Genomic DNA, 12,497 nt, shown 5'->3' on the forward strand with positions numbered 1-12,497 from the left:
GGGCCTTGAGCAAATCTTAGAGCTACTTACTGAGATGGGGACACTAGAATAGGAATAGGTTCTGGGAGAGACAGAAATCAAGAATTCTGCTTTAGAGGTATTATAAATTGAGATGGCTTTTAGATTATTTGATACCTACAGCAATTAACATGTAGAGAGTTTTTAGACTGTACAAACATTCATTAAAACAGCAAACATTTATTTAATAAATGCCATGCGTCATGTATTATGCCAAAAGCTAGACCTGTAAACTGGGCATTTACTGTGTGCCCCATACAGGTGTGCTGGGAACAGGAGGGGGTTGGCTGGGGGAGAGATAGAAGGGAAAGACATGACTCCTGCTCTGAGGGCACTCAAATAAATAAGTGGGAAATTGACATAAAATTCTCTTTAAGTTAAACCATAAAATAAACTGAGAATATAGCCTATAACTCTAAATATGAAAAGCAAAATAATAAAGCTTTTAGAAACACATAGGAAAATATCTTTTTGACCTTAGAATAGAAAAAGATTTCTGAAACAGAACACAAAAAGCACTAATCATAAAAGAAAGTGATATATGAACTATATTAAAATTAAGAATCTGCAGGTATCAAAGGAAACTACGAAGAGAATGAAAAGGCAATTCAGAGTGAGAAAGTTACGTGTGAGTGTGTGCTCGTGTGTGCGCGCATGTGTGCCTATCCACAAGGAACTAGCTCTTACAAATCAATAAAAGTCAGACAACTCAATAGAAAAAGGAATAAAAGACTTAAACAGATCCCGCTTAAAAGAAGATATTCAAATGGACAATATAATCATATAAAAAAAAGCTCAACTTCATTGTTCATCAGGGAAATACTAATTAAAACCACAAAATACAACTACAATAAAAAATGAAAAATACCAAGATTGGTGAGGCTGTGGAGCAGCTGGACTCTCATATACTCCTGGTGGAATTTACTACAGAGGAATATATGCATATTCTATGAGCCAGCAATTCCACTCCTAGGTATACGCCAAACAGAAATGCATGCATATGTTCATCCAAGACATCAACCAGCAAGGACAGAGCAATGCTATTCACAATAACTTAAACCTGGAAACGACTCAAATGCCCGTCCAGGTGGAATGAATACTTGTAGTATAGTCACCCAATGAATTCCATATGGCAAAAATGATACGGCTAAATCTCACAAACATAATGTTGAGCAAAACAGCCAGATATAAGAATACACACGGTGTGATTCTATTTTATAGAAGGTACAAACAGGCTAAACTAAGCTATGCCGTTCGAAAGCATAATAGTGAGTCCCCCTTGGCAAGGGTAGTTGACTAGAAGGGTGCACATGAGCAGGAATTCTGGGGTCCTGGTAATGTTCTATTTCTTGACCTGGGTGTTGGTTACTAAGATGTATTCAGCTGGTGACAATTCACTGAGGTGTACATGTATCACATGTGTACTTTTTCCTATGTGTATTATATGTCAATAAAAAAATTAAGCAAGTAAAATATACTGAGATGTTATGCAAGGCAGAGAAAAAGAAGTCACTGGATAGATTTCTTGGTTACTTTGGGAATGAGAAAAAAAAAATCAGGTGCTAGTCCTTTCTGATATAAAGAGAACACAACAAACTGAACAGCATAGCATGGAAAAGCTCAGGAACCAGCAGAGAAAACAACTCTTAAGACTTTGGGGTTGAGATCAACGGCTTTTATGAGCACATACTTCGGGATTTCCTGTAACACGGTCCTAAATACTATTTCAAAGGTGTGAATTCTAAAACACGAAAACCTATTTTATAAACATGTACATTTGGAGAAGTAAATTAATACACACAGCATTGTACGCTGAGTTTAAACATACCTGGGGGGAGCTTGACTTGGCCACTGGAGGGGTAATCCTAGGTGATTTCTGTACCATTGAGGGCACTGCACTTGGACTGCCCTGAGCAGATCGCCCTACTAGAATAAGAAGTCAGTTAAAACAGACAGTATTTATTCCCCTTATTTCTCTCATCACAAATGTCCTTTCCTGAAATCTAAAAAAAATGTTTCTCATTGTCCCTGGCCCCCATTTTATGGTCTTTGTTATCAAGAGTAATGTCCACAGTTGTGTCAGCCTCTGTTCCAAAATAACTAAAAAACATATATTTTCAGATGTGAAACTCTTTTTTATAAAGCAGATAAAAGTGTAGTAGGTGTGTATATCTGTGTGCAGGCCCAGGACACTGGCCATGTGGCCCATCCTTACTCCCCACAGAGATTCCTGAGGCATCTCTGGGAACTGGGGACAAAGTTTAAAACCACTGGACGAGAATGATAATCCCCATCACCTTGTAAGAACTCACAGGGTCTTCAGGACCCTCCTGGAAGCCTCTAGGACAAGTTTTGCCCCATTGCACATTAAAATCACCTAGGGAGCTTTTAAAAAACAAATACACCAGAAACTCACACCCAATCCTCACCCCCAGAGAGCCTGAGTAAACAGTTAGGGATGGGATCCCCCAATGAGTCTAGCATGCAACTGGGATTGCAATCTAATAATCTAGGACCCACCAAACTTTAAGAACTAAGTAATGGCAATAGGGGGGTAGGGAGATTTGAGTGGTGAACAGTGGAAAGGTAGAAACTATACGTGCATTATAGTTCAAGTTTCCTCTTCCAAACTCTAAAGAGGTGTGAAAGACTAAGGGAAGGCTTCTTAACTTTTGGGGTCATAGACAAATGTCTTTCAGAATTTGAGGAAAAGTCCAGGAATGAGGTGACTTGCGCAAACTCCAGAAGGAAGAAGCCCTTCTCCTGAGCAAGAGGTAGAGAGAAGATTTCAGGATTCACAGCTCAAGGCTTGCTCAGTATTCACCAAGATAAAATTATTCCTGACACTCAAACACCAAAAGGCTACCCAAATACATCTGGCTAGGTACTATCACCGGCATTCACGAAAATAACCAACTTAATAACTGAGACAGATCTGGCCAACACCACCGTAACCATATGAGCAAATTAACATCACTTATGTCAGGACAAAATGAGATCATGTGATGTGATGCACATCACCCATGTGGATTACTGCCCAAAACGCTGAACCTGAATCATCATGTGGAAACAATCAAACCCAAATTGAGGGACAGTCCACAAAACGACTGGCCTAGCCTCTTCACAAATGCCAATGTCGAGAAAGACAAAAAAGGTGAAGAACTGTTTGAGACTGAGACCAACAAGACAAAATCAGAATATAATGTGTGCTCCTTGATTGGATAGGGGGAAAAAAAGCCATAAAGAACATTATTGGGACAACTGTGGAAATGTCAACATGGGCTGTAGATTACTGTTAAATTTCCTGAGTGTGATAATGTATTGTGCATCCTTGGTTTTAGGAGACATACACTGAAGTATTTAGAGGTAAAGTGTTGCACGTCTGCAATTAACTTTCAGATATTTTAGAAAAAAATTACATAAAAAAAGAAGATAAAATAAATGGTGCAAAATGTCAGCAAGTGTTGAATCTCGGTGAAGGGCATAATATTCATCATACAATTTTTGCAACCTTTCTGTAGGTTTGAAAGGAAAATAAAAGATAAACTAGGTACATTTGCTCATGGAGTTTTATAATATATTTTAATTCAACTTGGCTATAATAATTATTCACATATATGATCTTTATTTAGTAAACTAGTTTACAGTAGGTCTGAGTGTGAAAATCCAGACATCACCAGAAGCAACAAGCCTAACAGCCACGGCAGGCTCCCTCTCTTCAGTGTAGCTTACAGAATTTTTCCATAACTGTCCTTCACATGGGGCAGGCTCCACATGAAGATAAACGCCCCACAACAAGATACTTCCTTTGAATCATCAAGTTCTCTTAGCTCCACAAGAAATGTCAGGGAGGCAAGCGTGGCAACATTGAAGCCATTTTCAATCCTCCCAACTCAGAGTACGAAAATCATAGCAGACTAGTGTGAGATACAGGAAGCAAGAAAAAATAATCTAGTCCAACTATGTTAGCTAGGATTCCTAACAACTGAAAAATGTTAATCTCAGAATTCAGGACTGAGCCCTAAAGATATTAGTTTAAAATCATACCTGATGCCAAGGCAGAGACTGAAGACTTTGATGCCATGGAACTGGGTGATGCTGAGAGAGGTGCAGGGTGGCTGAGAGGTCCAGAAGAAGCTGGTTTGGAGGCAGAGGAGAATGGCGCCATCGAGGGTGCGCTCTGTGAGCTATTAACAGGAGCAGAGGTAGCCACGGCAGTAAACCTGAAAACGGCAGCCCGAATGCATCAGAGGAACCTGTATGAGTCTTTCACACTGCTCATGAGCCACATCATCAAACGATAAATTGCTATCCATACATTTTCGCCTTCATGATACATAAATGTTTAGCTCTTTCTTATAAAAGGTGAAAGCTGCAAGGAAACATCTATCTTATCGTCTACTTATTTAGGAATGAATTATTCAATGAAAATATCAAATAAGTACTTAATATGAAAATGAAACTAAGTTTGTCATGATATGAAATGCTTATTTTCTATTCTATCAAGCTGAGTAAAAAAAAGAGGGTGGGACTCAATCATGCTTTAGGAGAGTTTAGTACCCTCCTTTTGTCAAGGAAATTACTGAGAATTCATTTTGGGGTGATCCCTTCCTCTGGACAGTGAGGAAGGAAGAGGAAAGCAGGTCACCATCTTGGGGATGCTTATGGTCCAGTAGGAACGTTAAGGTAAGTTTCACCTAATGAGCAAAAAGTCTGCATACAACCCAGAAATCCAGCATTAGATGACGGGTCAAATAAATTACAGTGCAACCACAAAGTAGAATACAAGGCAACCATTAGAATCAAGTGGCTGTGTGACGCTTTAATATTCACAGTGACAATGGCAGCGGCAGTGGCGACAACCAGCACACCCCCACAGCAACAAGGACAGTACAGATAAGCGGGGAAAGCTGGCAGTGTTTACACTCAATGGTCACCTTGGGAAGGGTTACAATGTACAAGGGATTACTTCCCTCAAGAAGCTACATTCTAGTGGGGAGAACACAACAGGCAGATAAAGGAGTGAAAAACAAGATCTAAGCGAGTTGGTAGGACCCTGATCTGGAGAAAGCTGGAATACCATGCTGAGGAGTTTGGATTGTACTCCAAGAGCAACGAGAAGCCACTGGGGATTGTCAAGTAAGACAGTTGTCTGACGTACTTACAATTTCACAAGATCACTTTGGTGGCTGTGTAGAAAACAGTTGAGAGAGAGTCAAGGGTGGACACAGTGGACACAAGGGGAAAAAGGACTACAGGAGATTCATTTCCCTTACAGGATGTATACTCGGTATTGTTTCATTTTTAAAAATAAAGAATATCTCCTACATTTGAAATCTGAAAAAACAAAACAAGCACTTGAATACAAACTTCTAGAGAGGAGGGGGAAAGGGGTGATAGACACATGTGTATGGTGACAAATGGTGATTAGTCTTTGGGTGGTGAACACGATGTAGCCTACAGAGAAATCGAAATATAATGATGCACACTTGAAATTTATATAATGTTATAAACCAACGTTACTTCAATAAGACAAACAAAATAATAATAATTACATATCTATGTTTCTTCAATAATTGTACAAATGTACCACAGTAATGTAAGACGTTAGTAACGGGAAATTGAGTGTGGGTGAGAACTCTCTGTAATATCTTCCCAATTTTTCTGCAAATCTAAAACCATTCTAAAAAATAAAGTCTATTTTTTAAAGACAAAAATATAAATAAAATAAACTAATAGTCAAAAAAATATGAAATTCTAAGAGACTCTTCTGGACTCTGTCCACTGAAGAAATGCAAATCTTTTATGTTGTCTGAATTTTTGCCATTTGCAAGTATTACTAAGAAAAAAAGAGAAAATCTATTCAGTAACTCCCCACACACTGACTCTCTTTCCAGTGAGTAACACGCTCTCCAGCCATCCTACAGAACAATCAAACTTTATGTGTTACTTACTTTTCGCTAAGGTTGACCTTGACTGCAGAGGCTGGCACTGGGAAGGAGGGGTTCATTCCTATGTTTGGAGCAGACACAGTTGGCATTGGTGTGCTTTCCAGGGTAGGCTTAAAACTCGATGATCCAAAGGAGAACGAAGCAGCTGATGGTGCCAAGGGAGAGGCTGCAGGGGTGGGAGCTAGGGAGGCTTGAGCAGGAGAAGCAAAAGAGAAGGTGGATGCACCAGAGCCCAGGGCTGCTTTAGAATTGTCAGAGCCACTGGAATACGGAGGGGGCTCCCCAGTGACAGAACCAGATGATTTCAAGGATGAAGAAGCAAAGGAGAACACGGCAGGGGCTCCGACAGCAGAAGGCAAAGAGAAGGTGGAGGTGGGAGCAGCCAGCGATGAAGGGGAGACAGAGACAGGAGCTGCAGCCGCTGAAGCATCGGATTTCTGCGGGGCCTGAGAGGAGGTTGGGGTAGTGGGAGTACTTCCTGCAATGGAAAAAACGGAGAAAAAGGAAGGGAGAAATTAGCATTTTAACAGTGGAGGTCCACATACCAGAAAGCAAGTGGGAAAGTGGTAGAATGAAGTCAGAAATAATGGTCCCAGTTCAAGAAGAAAAAAAAAAATGCAAGCAGAGTTCATACTGGACTTTCCATATGATAAGATGCATAAAACTTTGAAGGAAAAAGGAAATGAAGAAAGACAGACTGACAGGACTTTGAAGACACCCAGTTGAGTAATACAGAAAAAAACATACTTCTCAATGTTACAGTGAAAAATGTCATTCTGCCACATTTCATTAACAATCAGGAAAAGATTTTAATTCTGACCTTCACCTCCTAAAAGCAATTCCAGATGAATTAAAGATACACACATAAACACATACACCTCAAGACAAAGGCGGCGAAAAGTGAGGTAAGTCTCTGAGAGTCTAACAACTTGATAAACTTAGAAGTGACAAAAAAAATCACAAAAGGAAAAGATTACGACTTGACCATGTGCAAAAACTGTTACATAACTAAAAGGTAAATGAAATTTAAAAAATCTGCAGCAAATGACAATATGTTTTATTTTTTTAAAAAGCTCACACAAATTGAGATTAAAAGAATTTCAAGACTTTAATGGATATAAGCTGGGAACCTAATTCACAAAAAGAAAATATATTCGATTTCTCTATTCAAAGGAATGCAAATTCAAATGAGGCACACTTTTTATTGTTCTCCAAATAATCAAAATTTAAATATATACAATCCCCTATGTTTGAAAGGGTAAAATGAACCTGAAACTTTTTATCACTAGTAGGTACCTAACTTTACATAGTCTTTTAGAAAACATTTTAGCATTACGTCTCAAAAATCATAAAAAATGGACCCAGTAATCCCAATTCTAAGAATAAAGCCTATGAAAATAATCTAAAAAATGAAAATGACAGGGCCGGCCCAGTGGCTTAGCAGTTAAGTGCGCGAGCTCCGCTGCTAGCGGCCTGGGTTCGGATCCCAGGCACGCACCGACGCACTGCTTCTCCAGCCATGCTGAGGCCGCGTCCCACATACAGCAACTAGAAGGATGTGCAGCTATGACATACAACTATCTACTGGGGCTTTGTGGGTGAAAAAAAAAATAAGTAAAATTACAAAAAAAAAAAAAATGAAAATGACATTTAATACAAGCCAAATGGTAAAAAATACTCAATGGAATACTAAGCACTCTTTTAAATAAATCATGAAGATTATGTAAGAAGCTGAAAAACACAATTTAAATTAAAAACCTGCATATCAATTATGTACACAATATGATTACAACTATGAAGAAAGATGTTTATGAAAAAAAAACACTGGGAGAATACCCCAAAAGGCAGGTTTAAAATTTTTTCTATTTTCCAAGCTCTCTGTAAAGTAAACATGTTAATTCTCTAAATTAACTAACTAAATATGTAAGAGAGCAATATTTTTTAGCAATACATTTATATTAATGGGTCTTGGTTCTTCCAAATTGTCCAAGATAATAGTTTATCTTTACTTCATCTAAAGCAATGAAATACTTAGGATACAAGTATGAAAATACCACCTTCTAAAAACAAAGACCCAAGTAAATTGTCACTTCTATGCAAGTGTAATAATGTGAGCAAATCTATTCTGTTAATACATCTTTTACACAATATGGAACCAGCAACTGCTAACTTCTTTAAAGATACAAAAATATAAATGTTAATCACTTCCATGCACATTTGGTAGACCAACATGAAAAGTATATGCCAGAGCTGAAAGAAATCATAGGTATTTTCCACTGAAAATAGAACTAATTTGAAAACCATGATGCTATTTCTGATCTTTCCCATTAATGTCTTCTGAACCCATGACCCAGGCTTTAGCTAGAGCTGGTGAGCTGCTGGGACACTTTCTCCCCCTTCAGCGGCCTTCTTCCACTCATCTAAACATGGCTGTTACGTCTCACCAAGAGTGAGGGAAGAGGGGGGTTTCTCTAGGAAAAGTGAACAGTAAAACTGGCCTCTGCTTATGCTCTGGGGTTTAATGAGCTAGTAGCAAAGTCCGTCACATGAACCGTGCTCAGAAACAAACGTCATCGCACAGGCTCCCGACCTCACAGAGTGCACAATGCTTGTTACAACAGACCAGGCAACTGGGTTTAGGTAGTTCATGGTAGTCAGGACCACTTAAGGGGAAAAAAAAAAAAAAACAATTCAAAGAGTACACACACTGTAGATAATGAGATAGCCCAAGGCCGGTGCCATGGCTTAGCAGTTAAGCGTGCGCACTCTGCTACTGGCGGCCTGGGCTCGGATCCCGGGCGCACGCTGATGTAACGCTTCTCCGGCCATGCTGAGGCCGCGTCCCACATACAGCAACTAGAAGGATGTGCAGCTATGACATACAACTATCTACTGGGGCTTTGGGGGGAAAAAAAATAAAATAAAATAAAAATTAAAAAAGATAATGAGATAGCCCAACACAACAACACTGATACAGTCTATGCAAGGCACCTGGCGTATTACTTGGGGTCACATTGCCAGCTGGTAGGAGCCCAAGTATCTGAATGGCTTTGTTTACAATGTACAACTCACTCTGCAACGGGAAGCAATCAGAAGAGATCCCTAAGTATTGTCAACCTTATCGAACCCAATTGGTCAACATATTTTTCCTTAGATATGGAACTGGTTACACTATGAGCGTTTTTAGCCATACTAGAAGAAAAAAATCTTAATAGTTATATACTCACAGAATTCAAAAAGAGAAATATTAGTGAAATTCCAAAATATGAAACAATGTCCTTTAAAAAGTTTTATATTTTGTTCTGACAAGTGATACAAAGTCTCTGTGAAAATTTTGAAAATACAAAATTGGCAGTTCTATGTGTGCATTTATGTGCATGAAGAACATGTACCAAAATGTTGACTGGGTACTGCTTAATGACTGATGGGCTCTTAAATGATTTTGTTTTTGTATTTTCTAATTTTCTCCAATAAACATATATTACTCAAGTAATATTTTCAGAGGGAAAAAAACTAAAGAAAATTAAATATAAATAAATAAAAAGAAAAGAAAATCCCCATGTCCCCACCACCCAGCAACAACCATTTGGATTTTAGTATTAATCTTTTAAGTATTTTTTCTACGTATATATATTTTCTCATTAAAAAGGAATCACACAGTATATAGTGCTTCTTCATGATATAGTCTACTTTTTCCTCGTCAATAAACATAACATTTTTAAGAGTTACATGGCATTTCACTGTATGAATCTACAATCATTTATTTAACCAATCCCTCATGATTAACCATGTCTTTAGGATTCAGACCATACAATATAAAGTCTTACAATAGGATACTGTTGGTAAATTACCTGATGGGATCCATCTGGCTGAGCTGCCACTTTCTCTAAAGGGTGGAGAAGAACGTGTAGGCGTGAGGGAAGGTCAGTGTGCACATGCGTACTCAAGGACAAGATTAGTCCTGCCTCATGGAGAGAGACTGGCCAGAGACAGATGACCACAAAGTGTCCTTCCACAGCTCTCATCCTTGGGGATACCCCTGAACAAGCCCCTGGCATTCCATCTCGGGGATACCTAGAGGAAGAGGCACATACCTGATGATTTGGGTTGTCGCTCTCCTTCTAATGAGAGCCGTTCTGGTGTCTTGATGAGGGACTTAACCCCGGGATTTTGATTGATCATATAAAATGGACAAAGCACACCATCTGTTGAAAGTAACATAAGAACGGGAGCAGGAGGAAGAGTCTTCTCATCATCTGTTAAAAAAGAAACAAAAGTGATCAAAGAGCCAAGCCAATTGAAAGGCCTGGGCCCAGAAGGGCAAGACTGCCCTAGCAGTCTGGGCAGAAGGCGCTTACTGGACTCATTCCACCACATGTGCGAGTCAGTTTGTTCTGATTCAGATCTGCATAGCCCTTCATGAAACAGGTCTTCAAAGAGAGCTACTGCCCTTATCAGGTCGCCACCATTCTGCTAGGCCCTACGTGGAAGCTCCAGCAGTCCCGTGGTGGCTTGACTCTCCCGAACCTCCCTCGATTCTTACAAGTGCTTCAGTGTCTGGGAGGCAGGTTCAGCGTTCCCCTGACCAGACAGGAGTCTCTAGGAAGTGGCTGGTTTAGTAAAAAATGACAGACTAGACTCTTTAGAAAACACATGGTAGGACATGGAAAAGCGAGTCAAACTACTTTATATTCACTCAAAGTTGAATCATAAGCTTATATTTTGTCAATTAAGACTTCAAGAGAATCAGAGTAAATGAGCTGATCAGACCAAATAACCTGACCAGGCAATGGACAAGGAATTTAATGGGGCCACTTCTCTAAACTGAAGCACCAAAGAGCAAAGAATACGTCTTCTGTTGCACTTGGACATTTTGGACTGTGGCCCTGCCAAGCTTTAGCAGAAGAGGATATACTCAGAGCACACACGCGGGCCCAACTGGGAAGCCATGTGTTTGAGGTCTCCATTTTCTAATCCGTGCCTTCAAATCAAGTATTGGTATACAGTGTCTGATTAGGGTGTTCCCTTGGGAGGTCACCAGGGAACCGGGTGGGCAAAGAAACAAAGCTATGAAATCCCACTGTATATTTCAGTCATATTCTAAAGCGTACACAGACAAGCAGAGACACAGACAGACAGACAGACACACATGGGGTGCCCTGCTTTGGTCTCATCAATGAGTGCCCATTCAAATTAGATTAGTGTTGTCACAATGCACTCCATATCACTCTTCAAATAGAAATGTGCTACCAGAAGTTAAAAGTGCCCAACAGAGTGGATTCTGTCATGAAAATGTAGAAGGGGATTTAAATATTAACCATGATTAGGAAGAAGACTATCTCTGCACTAAGCTACACCAGGCCACACTTACTGATGGTGATTTCCACTTGGTTAGTGTAGTCTACGGCAACTCCCATGGGCAAGGAATCATCATTCTTGTCTGTCACAGGAAGTTCAGCTCGACTAGAATCCTCCAGGAGCCAAGATTCCCAATTAATCTGGAAAAAAGAACAAGACGTAGCAGACGAACAAAATGCCATGTTGGTTAGAGCTTTGCATTGATTCTTCCAAGCACTGTTCAAACAGGAGAGAAGAAAAAAGTCAACTCACTTGCTTTAAGAGTTATGTATTGACTGAGACTCTGAAATCTGGAAAGACAGTCTAAAAGCCATGAGTACCCCCAGCAAGTAAGGGGTTAATTTTCCAAATCAACCTACCTGTTCCTGGTACACTGAGTCCCTGCCTTGTGAATAAATAATCACTATTGTGAACACTTCCTGAGGAACTGTCCACCACAACCCAGCAGATTCCTGAACACAGTAAGTCAATCCAACAGGGGCACGAAGTCAGTTAATATCTGCTCCCAGAAACCTTGGACTGGGACCAGGAGCTCCAGGCCATCTCTACTGCGGCCTTGAGCAGAGCAGCCTGCCAAGCTGGCCAGATGTCCAGTGCTTGCTCCCCCACAGAGACAGAAGGGAACCTTAGGTCTTAGTTCCCGGTGTTAGTTCCTCACACTGCTCACTCCTCCTACTCCTGGATTCCTTGAGAAACCACTAACTCTTTTCAAAAAACTCCCCGTTTGCTTAAGTTTGCTTGAGCGGGCTCTGCTCCTTCCAACAAATGATCCTTGATTTTTAAAAATCACTAACATTTGTCTAGCTTTCAGTGTTAACCAAAACTGGGCAACATGAATCAAAGGGGACTAGTGCTCAGTGAGTAACTGAAAAAGAAAAAGCCGTTCAGAAAAGGGAACATAAGTGTACTCCACGACTTAGCTGTGCAGTGAATAATAAGTCACATTCATAATAACATAAACAAAATGGATTTCAACTTTGAAAAACAATCTCTAGAGAAAATAAAGAAGACCTGATAATCACCACAGAACAGAATACAAAAAGTACCAGTTTTGATTTTACAAAAGAGGAGGCACACTAACAGCAGCTGGAAGGCAGGAGTGGGGCAGGTGTGCTACGGGCAGGGATGGGGTTGCTAAGACATTCCTCTCACGAATTGGAAGATCCAGAG

General features: G+C 39.9%; 1 protein-coding gene across 3 annotated transcripts in view; it reads right to left on the bottom strand.

Moving 5' to 3' along the window:
• Nucleotides 1-12,497, bottom strand: part of NUP214 (nucleoporin 214) — a 97,539-nt gene that overhangs the window by 73,063 nt on the left and 11,979 nt on the right. For 2 of the 3 annotated variants that reach the window (XM_087418911.1, XM_087418910.1), the window contains exons 10-14: nt 11,341-11,467; nt 10,064-10,225; nt 5,973-6,447; nt 4,066-4,241; nt 1,847-1,944 (exon numbers count right to left, since the gene is read on the bottom strand). In XM_087418911.1, coding sequence (XP_087275037.1) covers nt 1,847-1,944; nt 4,066-4,241; nt 5,973-6,447; nt 10,064-10,225; nt 11,341-11,467 — 1,038 coding nt within the window. The remainder of the gene's footprint in view (nt 1-1,846; nt 1,945-4,065; nt 4,242-5,972; nt 6,448-10,063; nt 10,226-11,340; nt 11,468-12,497) is intronic. The other variant, XM_014781963.2, reaches the window with a different exon arrangement.

This window comes from Ceratotherium simum, chromosome 29, assembly GCF_057802395.1.
Source record: "Ceratotherium simum simum isolate JZ-2026a chromosome 29, ASM5780239v1, whole genome shotgun sequence".
Classification (NCBI taxonomy): Eukaryota; Metazoa; Chordata; class Mammalia; order Perissodactyla; family Rhinocerotidae; genus Ceratotherium; species Ceratotherium simum.